At 38.2% G+C, this 21372-nt stretch overlaps 2 protein-coding genes across 2 annotated transcripts in view; both read left to right on the plus strand.

Annotated features, from left to right (window-relative positions):
* The window catches only part of LOC110369387 (up-regulator of cell proliferation-like), a 33876-nt gene extending 18055 nt beyond the window's left edge, over positions 1-15821 (plus strand). The window contains exons 2-5 of the mRNA XM_036129232.1: positions 137-689; positions 8237-8298; positions 8389-8428; positions 12453-15821. Of these exons, the coding sequence (XP_035985125.1) occupies positions 149-689; positions 8237-8298; positions 8389-8428; positions 12453-15448 (3639 nt within the window). The 5' untranslated portion in view covers positions 137-148 and the 3' untranslated portion in view covers positions 15449-15821. The remainder of the gene's footprint in view (positions 1-136; positions 690-8236; positions 8299-8388; positions 8429-12452) is intronic.
* LOC118558692 (interferon-induced very large GTPase 1-like) lies at positions 15599-18277 on the plus strand. Its single transcript, XM_036129236.1, has 2 exons — positions 15599-15634; positions 15733-18277. The coding sequence occupies exons 1-2, from the start codon at positions 15599-15601 to the stop codon at positions 17164-17166; spliced, it is 1470 nt and encodes a 489-aa protein (XP_035985129.1). The 3' UTR covers positions 17167-18277.
* The last annotated feature ends 3095 nt before the right edge of the window (positions 18278-21372 follow it).

Genomic DNA, 21372 nt, shown 5'->3' on the forward strand with positions numbered 1-21372 from the left:
GAGCCACTTAACAGAATGCATAAAAACCCTTGCATCTTGATCATTCATCTTTTAATAACCACTATTTTCAAATTGTTCTGTATAAATATACTTTGAAAACTGCCAAAAACTAAACAGCTTTCTATTTTCTCTCCAGGTTGCTGTTGTCATGGATAATCATCTTTGTATTGCCCTTCTGGGAAAAGCTGGAGTTGGGAAAACTGCTTCAGCCAACACCATTTTAGGACGAGAGGTGTTTAAGTCAGAAACAGACTTTGGACCAGTAACAAAATATATCTCTATGGAAACTGAAACTGTGTTTGGAAAACGTATTTCCGTGATAGACACTCCTGGGATATTAGGATCAGAGGAGCAGATTACAAGTTTTCTTCATGTCTTCAGGGATTCTAGTACTCCTTTTCTTTTTCTGGTGGTCATCAAAGTTGGTCGGTTCACTGAAGAAGAAAAGAAGGCTGTGGAGGCTGTGGAGAGAGTACTTGGACCACAGAGGATAAACAATAGTTTCTTGCTTTTCACAAGAGGAGATACTTTAGAGATATCATTAAAAGACTTTATTTCAGAGTCTACCACCAGTGCACTTCCAAATGTTGTTGAACGTTTTTCATGGAGAATCCACCTTTTCAACAATAAGGATGGAGGAAAGGAGCAAGTCAGAGAACTGTTGATGAAGGCAGAACAATTTATAACAGGTCAGTATGAATTTCATTAAGATCTTCAGTTGTTTTCATGATATCTCTTAATATATAGTGTCTGATAAATATTTTATATAGGTTTAAAGATATCTAATGTGCAACTTAGGAAAAACATTTTGAAAAAAATATTTGAAAGCTTCAAAACAAAAGATGAATAGGTGATTGAAGCTGTGTGGTGATCAGGTAATTATTTTAGTAAAACCGTTTCAGAGAAAAATAGAGACTGGACTAAATACTATATTTACATCATATTTATATTCATCCATTGTGAAAACAATGGATGAATGCAATCCGAACAATTTTCGTCTTTGCTCGGATTGCATGTAGGGCTTTCAGGACGGGGGCAGCTGTGTGTGCCTGTGAGATTTCTGTCTCACAGGCACAGGCAATAGAGAGCTCTAGCAGCCATGTGGTCCTCGCGAATAATCGCTGCTTTCATATGAAGTTACTATATTGCCAAAAAAATCACTAGATTAGTCTCAGGTCACTTTTTTGAAAAAGAGCTGTTAGATGGGTTAGAAAAGTTGCTAAATATCGTGACATAGTCACCAAGTTGGTAACACAACGCAGCACAGTAGTGACCAGCAGCTTCATATACCAGCCACCTTCTAGCGACTCAGCAAGACTGACATCCTGTTGGTTTTTCAAAATAAAGTAAGCTTTAATGTTCCATGTTATTTCATTTAATTTTAACCTCTGAGTAGGATTAGAATAGGTATGAAATTATACAGTATGCTACATTATATGCTTTAAATTGTTTAAAAATATTTTTTAATTTATTCTGAAGCAATGGCGGCGGGAGGAGGGGTATGCAACTAAAATAAAACCCTTTATAGAGTACACTATACAGGTCAAAGATTATTGGGATGGGTTTTGCTCAATCTAATATCTGTCCACAGTGCACAGGCAATAATCCTGATAATCATATTCATGCACTATGGTTATGTACACCTGTTCAGAGGTTCTGGGTCCAGATATGTAAGGACTTGTCAGAGTGCCTGAGTTGTAAAATTTTACCTTCCCCCTTAGTTTGCTTGCTGGGTAACTTGAATGAAAGCACTTTGGGAAAGAAATCCCAATGACATGACTTGCACTGCCTTATGTATCGCAAAAGAAACTATCCTCACGAATTGAAAAAGAAAAAAACATTCTCTGTATCAATTAATATAGAGATCTTTTGCTGGATCATATTAGTCTTGAGACAGCATCTGCCTCCGCGTCAGATTGATCTCTCTGGGCTCCGTTGATTGGCCCCATTACTTGGTGGGGGTGGGGTCTGTGGGATGTGTCCTGTAGGGAGTGGTGGCTTGGGTGGCCTTAGGGCGGCCTACAGCGGCTGCTTGCAGTGCTCTTGGGGGTTCTGCGCCAGCAGATGTGGGGGACTGGCCTGGTAGCTGTGCTGCCGCTGGATGTGTCTGGGTGGATCTGGAGCTCTGGGTTCCTGGGGTGTGTCATCCTTGGAGGGGTGACCTGGCGGGGGTTCTGGGGCTTGGGTTCTGTGGAGTATGTCACTGAACACTGTGAACAACACGGTGAAACCACAACTTTACTTTTTAATACTTAAATTTTTTTGGTCTCCTTATAAAGGCTGGTTCATTAACATTTTCCAGTCCTGCACATCTTACTAAGTTGTAAAAAAGGTTGACTGATTTACATCACAGATTTGGGATAAAGGCACATTTAGACAATCAATGCATCAGTAATACATTTTATACCTGCATCAAAATGCAAATTAAATATTAATGAAGAAAGGGAGAACATTGACCCCTGTCAAGATGCTTCATCATCATGTGTAGCAGCTGTCGGATAAGTGAAACATTGCGGCAAAAAATATTTAATTTGCAGGTCTATGCAAGATAATAGAATATATTTTGAGGTAAATAAACCGATATTCGTGTAAACTTAAAAATAACTAAATAATAAAATGCATTGGTTCCTATTGCACAGGTATTGAATAAAATATTCAAGGTGTGTTTAACTGTATAACAGTTAAGTAACCATAACATGATTTGATATAAAACGTACTAATGAGTTTAAGAAATATTTTATTCTTACTAATGTCTTGCTAAAAGTAAAATTGCCATATTTATTTCTGCTAACATTATAAATTTAGCTGAAAGTCTTTCCAAAAAACTCCATTTAAAGTATTATTCTTATATTTTAAGCTCCAATAATATTACCGTCAGTGTTTCTTAAAGTGGAAAATATATACATTTTCTTACTTATTTTAACCATTATGCAAATATTTTTCATGGCTTTCTTCAGTAATGGTTAAAATATGCTTTCCATTCTTGCTTTGGCTGTTTCAGATATTAAGGTCCTGTACAAAGGTATAAGGTATGTATAAAGCTCCCGTATAAAGGACAGCATTCTTCAAATCTAACATTTTCATAGATACAATTTTTGTACATTATTACATTTTATGAGTCTTCTCTGTGAGTGTAGCTCTAAGAATTGCTGTCTTAATACCAAAGCTTTCCTCTTTTTAGCTTTCTCTTTAATTCATGCTCTTGACGTACATAGATCAATAAAAATATTTCTTCGGTCCTCACTCCAGAGGAAAGCCTGCCCCCAGAAGTGAAGAGAATGTGATCAGTAAAACACAATTTGAAAAGAATGCAATTCATAAAACTCTATCTGAAAAAGAGAATTTTGAAAAAAAAAATTAATATATAATATAAATATAATATAATATAAATTAAAAAAGAGAAAAAATTATATAAAAAAATAATATATATATATATATATATATATATATATATATATATATATATATATATATATATATATATATATATATATATATATATATATAATATGTATGTGTGTGTTTGTGTGGAGGTAATACATCTTGAAGTCTTAAAAGGATTTAGAACAGAATTATCAGCCAAAAATCTAAAAAGAATTTTGTCTCTATTTTATGCGACAAACAAAGAGTGAGGAATAGTGAAACTAACCTGCTTTTGACATGCTTTGGCATAGGGTTGGGAATTGAAAAGATTTTCACGATTCCGATTCCCTTATTGATTCTGTGAAACGATTCGATTCCTTTTCGATTCTCTTTTCGATTCCAATTTGGGGAAAAAAGGAGAACAAACAGTTTGATGATGAGCATCAACTTTGTTTACTTAACTATCACACGACCTTACAAACTAACAAGGCCAAGATGTCCGCAGCAAATGTGCAACTGGAGAAACATTTATATTTGTTTAAATAAAAAAAGGAATATAAGAACAAACTTAAATACAGTAGAGTTGTTTAGAATACAAGAAAATATAAGTTTGTTGTGACAGTTGCTTATTAATCTCTCTTTAGATAACCTCATTCATCTAAATCTAATGAAGAAGCCATCTGTTTAATGAAAAAGCATTACTGTACAATTTTGGGAAATAAACTCATCCCCCCCTGATTTAAATAAACGAGCGTCACCTTTCTCTCGCTCCTTGAACTGTGGAGCAACTTCGTAGCATGTTTTGTTACTTCCATTGCAATAACTAGAATCATGTAAGAATTCCAGCTACCAGTAGTTCTAATTAAACATGTTACCAATGAAGGGCTGGATTAACGATAAAGGCACACTCCCTTAATAACCCCAAAGAGAGGTAGGAAATTGGCCTATTTCCAGAAATGGCATATAATTTACTAGGAACCAGCCAGTGATGTAAAAAAGCTACTTACCACCAGAACTGCCTTCCATGCTGGTCGTAACTTTAGCTTCTGTCCGGTAAGAATCAAAAACACGGCATTCGTTAAAATGTATGCCATGTTGTGTGCGCAGGTGTTTCTGCCTGTTGGATCTATTCCCTCCCGCGGATGTAAATGCCATTTTGCAATGATTGCAAAGCGTCTCGTTGCCATCTTTCTCTTCCTTAAAATTAAGCTAAACTTTCCCGTTCACCCGATGGGGCAGCAATTTTTTTGTTTTGCTTTAAGCCTGGTCACGTCGTGCGCAAGTTACGCACACGTGCGTACAGAACGCTGTGTGCGTAACTTGCGTATAAAACGTGACGTAACTTGCAAAAAAAAAACGTTGTGCTAACGTTGTGCTGCTAAGAGCCGACAGAATCGAAAAGAGAATCGTTAAGCGAGCTGCCAAACGGTGCCACGGAAATGGAAAAGACGGAACCGGTTCTGAACAGGAACCAGTGTTCGACACCCATCCCTACTTTGGCACTCATTCCCCTATACTTTGATACCCCCATAGAACATCCAGTGCAACCAATTGCCTTTAGAAGTTACCTAATTACTAAATAAATAAAATATTTAATTTTTAGAATAATTCAATCTTTATAATCTGTGAAGGTCTCAGAAGCTCTGAGAAGGTTTCGAAGAACAATACTGAACAGACAGTATTACAAAGAGAAAGTAGCAAAGCTATAAATCAGAGAGAAAGCTGTGCAGAGGTTTATGGCAGTTATAAAAATATTATGAGAAGTCCTGGACATCTTACCAGCGACTCTTCAGTCTATAATCTGATAAAGGAGATAGGATTACACAAGTTAAACCTACAAAGCCAAGGCCATCCAACCAGGGTGTGTTATAGGGGGTAAAGTTAGGAAGATTTTAAGGGTCCCTGACTGGCAGCGGCCCCCAAAAAGAACATTTAATATATTTATGGAAGTTTTTTGGGTGATTTTAGTTTTTTGTTATGGGGACCAGAATTCCTGTTGGCACCTCTGCATCCACCTGCACTGACCGGTGGAGCAAGCAGAGCGTAACCATAGAAGAAACCAAGAGGTTCATAGTACTGTATTTTTCGGTCTATAAGGCGCACTTAAAATCCTTACATTTTCTCACAAAATTGATGGTGCCTCTTGTCATCAGGTGTGCCTTATATATGATTATCGTTGTGCTTACTGACAGATTTTTTTTGTGGTACCATTTGCTCAAGAATCTGTTAAAATGTGTAAGTAATACTTTGGTCAGCAACAAAGCTGCTCTCTTAATGGATATTCGGAGCATTACTGTAATGTATACTGTGTCACTACCTGATCAAACCCCTGAGCTGTCTACAAGACTGCCTGACTGTAATGTCTAAACTAGAAGTTCATTCTTGTAAGGCAGCCTGTGCCTGCAGTATGCGCTAGCAACAATAGACCAAGTAAGTTAATTCATTGTGTAAGTTACGTTTATTTTGCCTAATGTTAGAAACAGGGCAGTGTAGTCCAAATACTCTGTCCTTCCAACAAAGATGGATTGTTCTCCCTTTCAGAAAGAACTGTGTACACGGAGGGGTGGAGTGATATTACACACTTGGGACAATTATTTAATGCACTTTATAATCCGGTGCAGCTTATCTGTGGGCAAAAACAGACATAGACTCATGAAAATAACGGTCCGCCTTATAGTCCTTATGGTCCGAAAAATATGGTAACTCTGGAAGAGCTGCAGAGATTCACATCTTAAGTGAGAAAATTTGTTCTAAGCTTTACATTAAAAATACAATATGGACCACATGAGCAACAACTTCAGACTTGATTATGTAAAAAAAAAAAAAAAAGATAAAAGAAGTATAAATCAAAGTTTGCCACAAGCCCTGAAGAGGACACAGCTAATGGGTGGGAAAAAAAAGGCTCTTGTCCAAAGACACAAAAATGTAACTGTTCGGTCAGACAAAGCATCCTGTATGGATGAAAATTAATACTGCATATCCAGAGGTGTGACTAATGCTTTAAGTAGGATAAAAGGCCAGGATTCCCGTTAATGTCATACAGATATGGGACAGGAATTTAGGTGATATTGTTATATAGGTATATCTATCAATCAATAGGCCAGTAGATTTGTTTTACAGAAATTAAAAAGAACTAAAGAAAATCAGTTCCACATCAAATCCATATGAACCAAAGTCAAACTGTAATGAATTATTTTTAATGACTTCAACCCTCATGGCGTTAACATGGAAATGAATCCTTAAAAACATTAAGAAGTGAAAAGTCTGATCTAAGATTTGAGTTTAGATTATCTGTACAATATAGGTCCCCAAGAAGGCTTGAAAATAAATGTTTGCTAATATTAAATATGATTCCAAAATTTTGGTTTCTGGTAAACTCTAAATCTAAAAGTAAAAGTGTTGCGACGAGAGCAGGAGCCTTTAGCACCAGAATCAGAATCAGTCATACTTTAATAATCCCAGAGGGAAATTGTTGTTTCAGTACAATCGCCATAACATGAACAAACAAACATCACAAACATTTCAGGGGGAGAGCATTTGCTGAGGCACCACCGTGTGGCGCCATGTAGGCACCACACGGTGCCCACATGGCGCTGCCATTTTGCTGTGAAAAGATAGAGGCCACAAAAAAAAGGAAGGTGGAAGGGAAAAAAAAACATAATTCAAACTTTATCCTATAACAGGATAAGGTTTAAGATAATGTCTTAAAAAACCTCTTGCACAAAAAGCACAAATAGACGAGACACATATAGCAGAAGGTAAACATTTGAGACTAGTCGCGTGTAAGTTCATCAGTTTATATGAGCATCAGTTATGTGTGTCTGTTTGGGTGAAAGTGTTTATATTTCCGTGAACTGGCTCCAAATGGTGAAATCCACTTTTCCTAACTGTTGGGCTTTTCCGCGCTTCACTTCCAGATTTTATCCCATCACCCCTTTGAGTTCAATCACTGAAGCCAGTCTGCATACCAGCACGTCCAGCTTTTCGGCTCTGCTGCTCCACCTTCCAGAACTGTCTGTTTACCGCCTTAGTGAGCACGTCATATGCAGCCGGCAGCCTGATCAAGGCCAAATGGCTACCGACATCTGCTGTATTTGCTGACACATCAAAAATCCACCAGATCCAATAAGTAGAAATCCAAGTATCCTGAGTCCAAACATGCAAACGTTTCAAATGTCCAGGAAAGACAAAGTCGAAAAGACACAATGTTTTCCATCCAAGAATATAGGGTGTTCCCCCAAAATAAGTCAAATCAGGACCGGACGGGTCCCCCTTTCGTTGCCTACCCGTCGAAAAAAATTTATCAATACCATTGAGAGACCAGCTTACCAGATCCATGTTTTTCATAGTTCCGTTGATATGAAGAAAGTGCTCAGAAAGACAAGACATAGCAAAGCAGGAGAGGGGGATGGGGTTGAAAGCTGGAGAGGAGAGAAAAACACGACCGACCTCGGAGATACACAGAATTGGTGTGCTATTAATGATGAACAAATATAGAGAAAAAGTAATACATGAACACATGAATGAAGGCTTGCCCTCTGCCTTTACATGAAAAAAATGTATGGTTTGAATTTTAACTTGAATATTTGCATGTGGAATTTTCAGTTTGTGCTTGTGCAAATGTTTTTTTCTTTATATCAGACTTGTTTTATTAAATTTTTGCCCTTAGTCTTTCTTCTTAAGGTGAATGAAACAGACCATATTTTCTGATGTATTCTTTTACCCAGGCCTGAGAAATTAGGTTTTCACTCAGGCAAATGTGAATATCAGAAGGACAATATTGTTACTTAGGGGTTGTGTAGGATCATCAATATCAAGGAGGAAGTTTGGGTTGCAAATAATTGTTGAATCCTTTGTCTCATTCATGTTTCAGAGAGAAGCTGTCTGAATCCTCAAGCAGGTTGTAGCGTTAAAGAATCTGCTTTCACAATGGAGGTACACACCAATTTTGCCTCAAATGAATGATGAAAAATACTGTACCTGTTATACTGGATAAAATATTTATGATCTTCTATTCATCTTAAGGAAAATTCTGGGGCTGACCTGCATGAAGCTGGAACAGATGGTAAGGATCAGTCTATTCAATGACTGTCTATGTCACTCGGAAATTTACCCAGAATCCTTTTCACATTTTAAAACAGTTAAAAACATAAGAACTGTTTTTAACAACTGGAATTTTTGAACATTGCCACCCCTATGAACTATATAATATTAACAACAGTATAAAGAGTTTTTAGTCAGACTCATCCCGGCAGTCAAAACAAAGGATAAAATACAGCACTGCCTTAGGACATAGAAACTTCCACTCCATGCATGGAGCTGTTGCAGAGCTAGAGAGTTCTTTTAGAAACAAACCACTGCATCCTAGATGCTCTCTCTGCAGGTCGTTCCTCCCAGCTGCAGTCAGACTTTATAATCTCTGCTGCTCACAATAGACTCAATAACTGTTTACATCTTGATAATGAATGCACAGCTTCTGATCTAATTATTAACTATTTACACTGTTCCCAGATGCCAAGGTAACTTGCACATGCTTTAGCTACTTCGGGGTGATGCTGCGCAGTAGTATCATGTGTAGGAGTCTTTTCCACTGTTAAAAAAATTACCACTGTGCAATAGTCATTGACTCTGGTATTTACTTTTTTTATCGTCTACTTTTGATGTTTCTTTACAGCTAATTTTACATTAGACTAGTTGGTTCTTTTTCTCTTTTTTTCATTGCTAACAATTGTGTGTAACTGCCTGTGTGTTTTCCACTGTCACACCTAAATTTCCCCACTGCAGGACCATAAAGGAATTCTTATCTTATCAAAGAGGAACTCTGAGTTATACAAAAGCAGAATTGGAGACTGAAACATGACACAAATAGAACGGGGGTCTTATTTATAAACTTTGTGTATGATCCATACTAAAAGTGTACGTATGCCAAAAAATAAAATTGCGTACACCAAAACGAAAACGATTTATAAAATCATCCACACAGCTGAACCTAAATGTTTCATTCCAGGTTCCTCCTCAGGTTCAGCCCTCCACACCCAGATTTAACCATAAATGGTGAATGCAAAGCACCTCATGAATGCTAATGACGAAGCAAAAAACCTGAAAAAACACAGATAGGAGCTTCTTAAATGTATAAATCAGAGGTAAAAGCACAGATGTCTACATTAAAATAACTTGTTAAAATGTAAACTTGATTGCTGCTTTAAACATCAGACAGCTTCACTCCTCTTAGGCGTTGTGTTCAGACTGACAATCTGAGGAGGGAGGGAGACCTTTGAAGAATGAGAGGTTTAGGAACCTTTTGGGATGCTACGCTCTGCATGGCTGTGAGCGCATCTCCTTTCCACTAGCAGGTTAGGACCTCAGCACCTGGGGGGTAGCCACTGTCCCCTGTAGGTTATAGCAGAACACAATGCTCAGAGTCTAAAGTGGCCTTTTAGCCAGCTATCCTCATTGGTTTCTTTGCTATCTGAAACCAATGTCCCCTCCTAATTCTCCCCGCAGTGCCAATGCATCCACTAGGCAGCATTACGCACAAGTGTGTTTGCCTGTTTATAGTAATTAAAGTAGTTGCTGCACACATTGTTAGAATTTAACTGTGGAATTGTTTGATACATATCATCCTGGTTATCATAAGGGACAGGAATGTGATTGTAGTAAATCCTGATAAAATGTTGTTTTTATTTAAGATTTAAGATGGATTATAGGTATCTTTTATTTATTTGAAAGGTCTTCATGTATAGTTATGTGTCACCAGAACAAGTATGAATAAAACAGCGGTTTTAAATGCTTATGATGAAGTCGATCTGTAATTAAAGTCTGATATGGAGAGAAATTGAACGTTTGAGAGGAATCATGATGCAGTTTGGAAATGCAGATGGTAACGAGGTGATTTGCAGCCAGTTTCTATCAAAATGAGGTACGCATGGGTCATATTTGCCGTGAGGATCGCACATTTTCCCGTCAAGTATTTTTTTTCTTTATTAATCCCAACTTTTGCTTGAAAAGTGACTTACGTAAGTTTCAAACCTCATTTTGTGCGGACACAGGCTTTATAAATGAGACCCCAGGTCATTGATGTCCCACCAGAATGATTTCATCAGTTGTTTACAATCAACTAGGGCTGGGCGATATAGAAAAAAAGCTTAACGATAAAAAAAAATGCATATTGATCGATATCGATAATTATGGAAAATATTTAAAATCATATTTTATGCACAATTTAGGGAGCGCTGTTAGAGAAAAACTTGCGTCCTGGAACTTTATATCGCGGATCAAGAGTGGCGAGTAATTGTTTGAAGCCAGGTTTTTCAACTGCAGAGAACAGCAGCAGCATGTCCATCACTATGAAGCACGTTACTGCATGTGTGATGTCCTTACGCCGCTTGGACGCTTTTTCATTTTATCACAAAGAAGGGAGCCCAGTTTAGCTGCTATACCTGCTTTGTTTTGGAAGAACTTCCAGAAAATTACGACGACGCGAAGCCGTGTGGGGCTGCACAGCTTGCGCTGCTGCGGGTGTAAACAGCTTACGTGATGAATACTGGTGGGTTGCGTTACCAGACGCTTTTACCGGTTCCTTGCAAGTTTTACAAATCACTGTGGTTTATTTCTGTCAGGCTGGCGAACTGGTAAAACCCCGTTTTGGGACCGTTTCCTCCGCCGCTACTTGCTGCTACATATTCACGTTTTGTGTGTTGTGGTTTGAGAGGGCGGCGTTTAGTGACGGCGTGCCGTCTGTAGCAAGGAAGTAAAACTGTCTATCAAAGTTTTTATCGACCCTATTTTTTCCTATCGCACCACACGTCTATCGATCGATAGATATTGTTATTGAATTATCGCCCAGCCCTACAATCAACTAAAGGCAACTGACAGTTATCCTTGGAGAGTTTAATCACTGGATTCACTTGGGCATCCAGTGAGCATCCAGTTTATGTGAGCACTCATTCGCCAGTTAAGGTTTAGTTGAAAGTCAAGGAAAGAAGGCAATGTGAAGCTCATCTTGCAATTATTTGCCAGCCAACGGTAATTTGTCAGACTGGTCTGTCCATCACTATAGTAAGAGATCAGATGGTAAGGCCTTTTGTTGATGTGTTGTCAAGGATAAAGTGACAAGTGTCAGAGTAACAAATACTATGATACATAAAATTTTAATGCAATATGACCTGAGGGTCAATTCCTGCGTCTAGTCAGTAATGGTACTGATGTTAAGCATACACAGTCTGGATGTGTTCTGGGTTTACAGCTTTAGCCTGCCTCTGTCAATGTCTTTAACATGCGCTGATGCCCGCATTTCTAAGTATCAGTAGCTTTGCTGCAACTGCTGCTGCTATTAATATCTGATAGCTAAACCGCGCCTGCTGCTCTGGAACTCTGGCTGCTACTGATACTGCTGTTGTTCAGACTTGATAACTGACTGCTGCTGCTTGAAAGGTTAGGTACAGCAGCTGCTTCTGCTGTTATTTAGGCCTGGTGGCATTCAAACACAGCTAATACTACTGCAGCTTTGAGATGTGAGGCCTGACAGCTTAGCTACTGTGGCTATTCATTAGGAATAAAAAGATTGGCTTTAACATCTATTGCTGTTGCTGTTAATGTCTGGTAGTGTAGCTGCTGCTGATGTTGGTGACACCTTGTAACTTTTCTATATCTGCAGTTCCACTGTTGATCTTGTTGAGACCCATTAGCTTGACTGTTATTATCTGATAAAATTGTGCCTTTCAGTCTGTGTTTTTACGGAGCTCAGTTTGACAAAATATTCAGATTACTATGAATGTTGGTGTATTGTTAGGATCCTCTCTCCCTTTAGTTGCTGCATATGTGTTAGATGGTGTCAACCTGGAATTGATAGATTTGGGGAACTCGGTGGAAAACTGCATCATGTGATTGAACTGCAGACGTTTTAGATGTCCCCTGGCTTTTGAATCTAAGTTAACATCATTTGATTCCACTGTAAAACAATAATGCTTTCCTAATGTGTAATATTGAAATGTGCTGTGTTAAAAGTAGAAGTTAAAACAGTTTATAATGAGAATTTACACCCACTATTTGACAGGCATATTAAATCTATGTATTTTCATGATCTACAGAAACCAACCTTGAGAGCATTTTGGAAGATCTGGGATTGGAGCAGTACTACAAAGAGAAGCTATCACTCAGCAAAATACTTCAGATCAATGAGAAGACAATTACTGATGACCCTGGCATGTGTAAATCAAATGTACCAATGTATTTTCTTAAGAAATTGATGATGGTTAATGTGACTGCTAGGACTGTGAAATATGTAGCATGTGACTCAGAGGATTCTAATATTGAAACAAAATGTGATGATGCATCAGATAGTGCAGAGTGCAGTTTTGAGGATCTGTTTGACAGCCCAAATGATGCTGAAGTCTTTAATGCTCTTGATATAATCACTGCTCTCTTTCTGTGCTCTGATGGGTTTGTTCAGCAAGAGTTAGCACTAAAAATGTCCATGTGTCAGTTCTCTGTTCCTCTGCTGCTTCCTAACTGTGATACTAAACAGAGCACCCTCATGCTGTGGGCCATGAGAGACATTGTTAAGAAGTACAGACCTCCATATCTTTCAGCATCAAAGGGCTTCAAAGAAGAAAGAATTGTTCTTTCTGATCTTCCAATGATCTCATTTGTGAGACTGGGTGAGTGCTCCTTGTCCAAATCAGAGATTCTCAACAAACTTCTGAGTAACCCTCATCAGTACCATGACACCTTTGTTCACCACAACATGAAGTGTGGAGACAGGCCAAGAAAAATATCTGATGGACTGACTGAAATGACCTGGTACCTTCCCTGTGGAAACAAAAACATGGACATTTTCAGTGAGCCTGTGGCTATAGCTAACCTTAGAGGTGACATTGCTGCACATGAAACACAATTCTCCTTTTTGTGTCAGACATCTGCTGCAGTTTTTGTGTTTTTTGATCAGCTGGAGTCTGAGTGCAAACTGCTGACTAACGAAAACCACAAAGCAAAGATCTTCTTGGTGGGAAACCAAAAGAGCAAGAGCTTTAATCCAGATGTTCTAAAGAAAATAGCAAACAAGCTGAACTTGACGAAAAACAACATCATTATAAAAACAAAACAGACCAATGATGCAGACTTTGTCAAACAATTGAGGACAACTGTGAGCAGTGTACTTACCAACCCAGGGATGAAGATGTCAATAGAGCAGATGGCCGACATTGCATATGATCTGGGAATTTCTATTGATGAAGATTCACCAGAGTGCCAGGCTGGGAAGAAAAATGCAGATGCCATTACTGAAGGGATTGAGGACACTTTTAAATTCAAAGAAAGACAGTTTCCTTTGCAAGGCCAGATCTGGAAGGAACTGAGTTTCTTGGAAAAGGAAGAATTTCGTCTTCGAAAAGTTGGCTCTGAAGACATAGAAACCTATAAAAGTAATCTTAGAATGAAAAAAAAAGAGCTTTGTAGGAAGCAGAACTCCCATGCTATGTCAGATTTCATGAGTCGTTTCATTAGTGCAATATCCAGCAGAGAAAGGGGTTATTTTCTGAAATGGATGCGAATGAACCTTGATAGCTTGTCTCGTATAAAACTTTCGGGCCTAAGGGAGCTTTACAAGGAAAAATGCAAGGACTCTGAGAACAAAAAGGAAATCAAAGAAATTGACCAACAACTTTCCAACAGCTCACTGGGAGTTGAGCACTTTTTCCGTGAAATGGGTCAGATCTACGAAGCTTCTCTTTACCTTCCAGAAACAGACCTATCACGTCAACAAATGCAACATCTGCCCAAACTCTGTGCTCAGTTGTTGCTGGATGGATTTCCTCTGGAGCTTGTAGATGGAGATGCTTCCAACATACCTCTCAGATGGGTGAGTGACGTTCTCTCTCAGCTCAATGACTTGGTGTCTCCACAGAACAAGATACTGGTTGTCACAGTTCTTGGAGTTCAGGGCACAGGAAAATCCACTCTCCTTAACACCATGTTTGGGGTGCAGTTTGCAGTCAGCAGTGGTCGATGCACTCGAGGAGCCTTCATGCTGCTCATCAAAGTCAGTGAAGACTTCAAAAAAGTTCTCAACTGTGACTTTGTGGTGATTATTGACACTGAAGGCTTAAAGTCACCAGAGCTGGCACAGCTGGATAACAGCCATGAACATGACAATGAGCTGGCAACACTGGTTGTTGGGCTGAGTGACGTCACCATTATCACTATTGCAATGGAGAATTCAACAGAAATGAAAGACATCCTGCAGATAGTGGTGCATGCTTTCCTCAGGATGAAGGAGGTCGGCAAAAAGCCTAAATGTCAGTTTGTTCTCCAGAACGTTTCTGATGTTTCAGCCCATGAGAAGAACCTACGAGACAGGAAGCTGCTCCTAGAACAGCTGAATGAGATGACCCAGGTAGCAGCTAAAATGGAAAAGAAAGAAGAGAACAAGAACTTCACTGATGTGATGGAGTACAATCCAGATACTGGGAACTGCTACATTCCTGGACTCTGGAATGGAAACCCACCAATGGCACCAGTCAATGTGGGATACAGTGAGACCGTCTATGAGCTCAAGAAAAACATCATCCAACTGCTGGGAAAGTGTGAGTCAACTTCTCACAACATCTTGGAGTTCAGAGAGTGGATAAACAGCCTGTGGACTGCAGTAAAACATGAAAACTTCATCTTCAGCTTCAGAAACAGCTTGGTAGCCGATGCATACATGAGGCTCTGCACAGAGTACAACAAATGGGAGTGGGAGTTCAAAAAAGAAATGTACACCTGGGTTACCAATGCAGAGACAAGAATTTCTAATTTTAGGGCAGTTGCTGCAAAAACTGAAATATCTGACCTGAGAAAATATGTCACTGTGTTGAAAAGTGAAGCAACTACAGAGCTGACCAAAAGGGAGTCAATGATGCTTGACAATCTGAATAAATACTTTGAGCATCCAGAAGGTCGTGTTTATCTGGTTGAAAGATACAGAGAGGAGTTCTCAAACAACATAAAGAGTCTGAGACGACAAACTGAGAGATCAGTGTTTAACCAGCTCACCACAGCAGCTGACATCAAACAGAAACTGCTCAATCCGTGTGTATCCAGCTAACTGCAGCAGCTGACATAAAAAAGGGGCTGAAAGAACTTGACAAAATCAGAGACAGTTATACAGAAGAAATCGAAAGAGCAATTTGTGCTTTGATTGATAAATGTCATAAGAAAAAAGTAAAAATGACAACTTGAAGAAAAGTTTAATAGGATGTGGGCTGAAACACTGGACACCTTGTCTTTTTCTGCACAGCAGACTTCAAAAATCTTCACTAGTGTTTCTCATCAGTTGCGAAAAAATCTTTCACCCAAGGGAAGCCATGCATTTGAGCTGCTGAGTGAAAGAAGTTTTCTTTTAAATACAAACCCAAAAGAAATATAGAACAAGTCAAACACAAAGTAAAAGGATGGTGGACCCAGACAGATCTAGTTAAGGCAAAACAAGAAATTGCTGACAGCATCATATCTGCTTGCAATGATTGTGTCAGTGATAAAATCACGATGAAAACCAACTATCATGATACTTATATCCAGGAGATCCTTCACATCATTGATGAGAGGCTGAGTAAGGCTGATGTTGACACGGACATTGAGTTTGAAGTGTCTCTGAAACAGCACATCTGTGGCTCTGCAGCCAGGAAGTTTCAGAAAATGCATGATTTTATACAAGAAAATGATCCTTACAGACGTCTGCAGAAGAACAAAGACAAGTTTTGTGCAGATTTCAAAGATGTGTTTAATGAGCGATACCAATGCCAGAAGAAAGCTGAAGAATTCACCGACCAGTGTCTGAAACCTGCTGTGGAAGACTTTGTCTATCGTCATCTTGGTCTTGATATTGTTAATAAAATGCTGACAAGAGAGGAGTTCAGCACACGGATGTCCTTCCAGTATTATATTTTACTGGATCTGATTTCAAAGAGTGACTTCAAAAGCTTTCAGAGATATATTCTGTCATATGAGTATTATGTAAAATCATGGATATCTGATAGAATTAAGGAGATTTTCTCCTCTGATTCAGCATTATGTGAGTTTGAGGACAGACATCTTCAGTCCTGCATTGACTGCATAAATGCTGCCATTGAAAAGGCAACAGCAGAAAAGACTGACAGTCTGAAGACATTTGCAGAAAATATCTGTAAAGAACTTGGTGATAAACTGGTCATTTCCCAGGATGCTCTTGATTCCTTAATGGTTCTGAACAAAGCTGACCAGGACCAGTTTGCTTACTGGCTCAACAAATGTGTGATGGACATGACAGAAGCTCTTAGAGACAAGTTTAAAGACATTACATTTGACACAAAACTCACACATCTCCATGTAAAACCCCAGAATGAGCTGTTCAACAGAGTTATTGGTTGTGGTGAACAGTGTCCATTCTGCAAAACACCCTGTGATGCAGGTGGAGAAGCCCACACTGAACACTTTGCTGTACTGCATAGACCAAACGGTTTAGGTCGTGTCAGGTGGGGTGGCTCAAATAAACTCTCTACTGACATCTGTTCTTCTCTTGTTATCAGTGATGAGCATTTTAGCCTCAGAGCTACCAGCAGTAAATACCATCCTTACAAATATTATAGGAAAATTTATCCAGACTGGGATATTCGTCCAGATGTGAGCCTTGAGGCTTCAGATTATTGGAAATACGTGATGAACAAGTACAACAAGGAGTTTGCTGAAGCGTATGATGCTCTGCCTGCTGACATTCCTGCTGTCTGGAAGACTATCACAGAAGAACAGGCAAAGGAAAGTCTCAAGAAGTCATTCTACATGAAGTGAAATCACAAGTCAGGTTTAGTTAAAGGAACACAACAGTATTTTTTGCTTTTTGATGTACTACTGCATTAAATAAGTACATTTTAATTTTGGGTGATTATTTGGAAACATTTCTTTGTAAACAAATCGTTTAAAGTTAACGACTCGTTACAATTAACTGTTCATTGTCGTTACATGTTTGTTCAACTGGGTGTATTGCTGCAAAGTCACTTTATGCTCTCTGTTGAATTTCCTAAAATAGAAATTTTTATAAAATTAAATACTAAACTGAACCTTGCTGTATTGATTATAATAAGGTCAAATCAGAATGGGTGTATGTAAGCTTGAATCTGTTTATATGATTTGGTTGATGTTAAATTATTTGTATTTTGATTATTGCAGCTTTTGTATGGGTTCAATAATATATTCTTCTATGTAGTTCCATATTGATTGGTACATTAATGTCAAACAATAGGTATGACAGCAGTCATTAGGATATTTGGTGATGTGTTGATATGAAAATGTAATTTCTTTGCTATTCTATCATCTTCATCCTTCCAGACTTATAAGGATTCTGGCTTTACTGTCTAGTTCTGGATCTCATGTTTTAAGTTTTTCCTTTCTTGATATTATCTATGTTTTCATTTATTTGAGTTTGTTAACTTCTGTTTATCTCCTCAGCTAGCCCTGCTTAGCTGCCATTTATTGTTTTTATTATACTCATCTGGGTTCTATGTCATCAGTTACATCTCCACACTATTTAAGGTCTCTGGTTTCTTTGTTTATTGCTGGATTCTGCTGCTCCTGTTCTGGTTCATCCTGTGGTTCTTCCTGTGTCATGGTTAACCCTCAGTTGTTCCACCATGGTTCTTTTTTCTAAGCATTTATCCTAAAATGGAACAGGAAAATCAAGATGAGCAATGGACTCAGCAATAGGAAGAAGAGGTTTTTCAAGGCGTTCAATCAAAGTTTAAATATAAGCCAACTTTTGTTCTAGCCCTCTGTGGTACTCTGTTTTGGTGTTTTCTTGTGTTAAATGTCTTTTTTGTTTTGATGTTTTTAAACACAATGCACTTGGTGCTATGTTTGTTATTAAAATAAAAACAAAGCAGAGCTCCATGTGTCATTGGCTCAGTTCAAACCGGACTTCTTGTTTGTGAAATAAATAAAAAGTGTAAGTCATAATTTAGTCGTAAAGGTAGCTTGGTGTGCAGACATCCATGGAAATAACTATTTCATTATTTCCAGTTTTTAAATCTCTTTCAAAACACACTTTTATCTCTAGGCTTTTAATACTGTCGGGGTCGAGGGGACTGTTTCCTCTGGGTGGTGCAGTCTAATATTCCTCCACTAGATGGAGTCAGCGAGAACGGTGGCTTGGTGAAGTGGCAGGTGTTACCCATCAAGCCTCACCAGGACAGGAGTGTTTTAGGAGCCTGCTGCCAGCACTTCTTAGCCTGAGTGTTAACCAATGTGGTTTGATGCTAGCTTCCCCTGGGGTCTTGACTCTTAGACTTAGAAGAATCAGTTTTACCTTGCGTGTTCCTGCTTCCTAGGTTACTCCAAACTGGGTTCTGCTTCGGTTCGTTTACCGGTTTCAGGGTTGTCTCAGACCGATTCAAGTTTTTTCCTTCGGCTAAACCTCCTGGCTGGCAGCGTGTGGCCTCCTGTTTCCTTGGTCTCACCTGTGATCGAACCCTGCTCACCTTCCACCGTGCTCACCCTCCATCATGTCCATCACACAAGCCTCACTCGGATCAGATTCACCTCTCTCCGGCTGAACCAGACTCCCAGACCCCACTCATTCCTCCCTAGTGGTTACCATACCATGTTTTTAGTTGCATGTTTAAAATTACTAACAGGTTTTCTCAGTCTGACATTATCTTCTTACTTTATACTGTTTTGTAAAGTAACCAAATTAAATATACCATTGTTTTATCTGATACATTTTGACAACGATTAGGGGGTAAAATGAGCTGCACTCTGGCAGCTCTCCCAAATCTATGGCTTCACCCCCTGTAATAACTGCTACTACTCTATATCCTCTATCTGATGAGGTGTCAGGCCAGGAATCCTAAAGTGAAGGGACACCAAAAACTGTTTGTAAACAAAAAAGCAATAAGAGCAATTAACTTGAATAAAAGCTAAATATTTTTTAAAAAAAACCTTTGGCTTCCAAAATATGTGTGCACTTCAACAGCAGCACATAGAAACACTCTTCGAACTACTTCAGTCTATGAAAGTACTGCATAAACAGCTATATTTGAGTCTCAAGTAAAACTACAACCTATTCAGTCCTAAGTTCAACAAACAGTTTGTTGTGATTTGGCTCAATACCAGGGCAAATGAAATGAAACCATGCATGGAGTTTTCTAAAAAATAAAGTTATTTCAGAAAAGTGGAGGAAAGACAGTGTTTACCCAGAGGAAACGGGGGATCTTAACATGTCAATGTTTTACATTAATGCAGTAACTTCTAAAGTAATACAAATATTATCAGCAAATTCTTGTGATATACACTTCTATATATTAGGTAATCTCAAATCTCTGAATTTATTATAAAATAAAAAACACGCTGGTTGTGCTATAGGTTAAACTAATAGTCTTTATGACTGTGTACCATCATCTGTTGGTTTTTTTTTTTTTTTGAGTGATTATTTCACACATTTAAATGTATAGATCTAAAAAAAAGCTCCTATTCAGCCAAAAGCACTTTTCTACTTTATTATGAGTCCATCTCTTTTCCACAGTCTCAGTAATGAACAGAAACGGGTTTTTTTAGGCATTTTATGGTGTTAGGGCACACATTTATCCCTAGCAGGATTAAATGACTACAGATCAAGTGAGTTAAGGTTTGATGAACACAAGCTGTGTTTTACCACCTCAGCTGAGTTTTTCATTGTGGTTCTGATCAGTAGTTTTGAAAGGAGAACAATGTCATAGGGGCTGGAATTATAAAAGTAAAAGTGTAGGGGGGGGGGGGGGGGCATTGGGGGTTGGTAGATATAAAAAAAATACAAACTGATTTTAATATAATAATGTGTTTCAGAATAATGGAGCCACAAAGACATTACCTATATTTACTTAAAATAATAAAAAAAGTCAGTCTACAAAACCCTTAAAGAGGCTGATTTTTTTTTATTTGCAAAGTATTTTTATTTTGTTTATTAGACTTTAAAATGTAAAGATTTGCACACCATATCAATGCAGTGTCTGTACCACTACTCTGGCCAGCCAGATTTCTAGTGTGTTGCACCTAGTTGTGTGTTTGTGAACACACTGCGAGAATTGATCTTGCAGGCCAGGTTACTCAACCACAGCCTGGTAAATTTTGTATTCTTTTAGGCCACAATTGCGCCTTCTAGTGGTCTCTTAGAAACAGCAAAGAGATAACTACAGTCAAATCAGTTTTTTCTTACATGAATGACTTGACAAGCACTTTTCCCACAATCAAGCCTGAGAGTGGAAAGATTAGATTTAAGAACTGTTTTTCTGCTAAGATTACAGCATGACTTTGCTATGGAGGACCAAGTCTTCCATATCTAAAAATAAATACAGAAATAAATAAATGCTCAATAAATAAATAAGAATACAATTAATTGCCACCAAATTAATAAATGTAGGTAGAAATTAAATTATACAGTGAGACATAAATGTATATATCTCTTTTAATTAGCTTATTTATTTATTTGCCTTTGTAATAATTACCTTATTTATTTATTGTGCGTTATAATCTTCAACTTTATTTATTAATTACTTATATTTTTTAAGTATTTATTTATGTGCATGTTATAATATTTTTGTCTGTTTTATTCTTCCTTTGTATTTTTTTACCCTATATATTTCTGTGATGCTATTTATTTCTGCCTGTCCTTTTTACATTTCTGCCTGTCCTTTTTACATTTCTGTATGCATTTCTGCCTCATTATGCAAATGAGGAGGGGCTGTGTCTTAAGGGCTCAACTTCTTCCCATTGGTTGGTTAGCATTTTACTGCATCGGTCAAATCTACATGGCTTTCCCCCGCACTAAAGCTTAAGTAATGTCAAACTCAGCAGTCAGACGTTCAGTGGCCGACCTCTTAAGGGAAGCTGCTAATAGACTGGAAGAATTAGAACGCTGTACATTTGGGATCTGAATGTTTTTTTTATGGATTCAGATTCGGTTTTTCCAGATCAATAACTCATTGGCGGATGATTTATTCTACAAAACAGACACCTCTCTGTAACCAC

This window comes from Fundulus heteroclitus, unplaced genomic scaffold (genome assembly GCF_011125445.2).
Source record: "Fundulus heteroclitus isolate FHET01 unplaced genomic scaffold, MU-UCD_Fhet_4.1 scaffold_148, whole genome shotgun sequence".
Lineage (NCBI taxonomy): Eukaryota > Metazoa > Chordata > Actinopteri > Cyprinodontiformes > Fundulidae > Fundulus > Fundulus heteroclitus.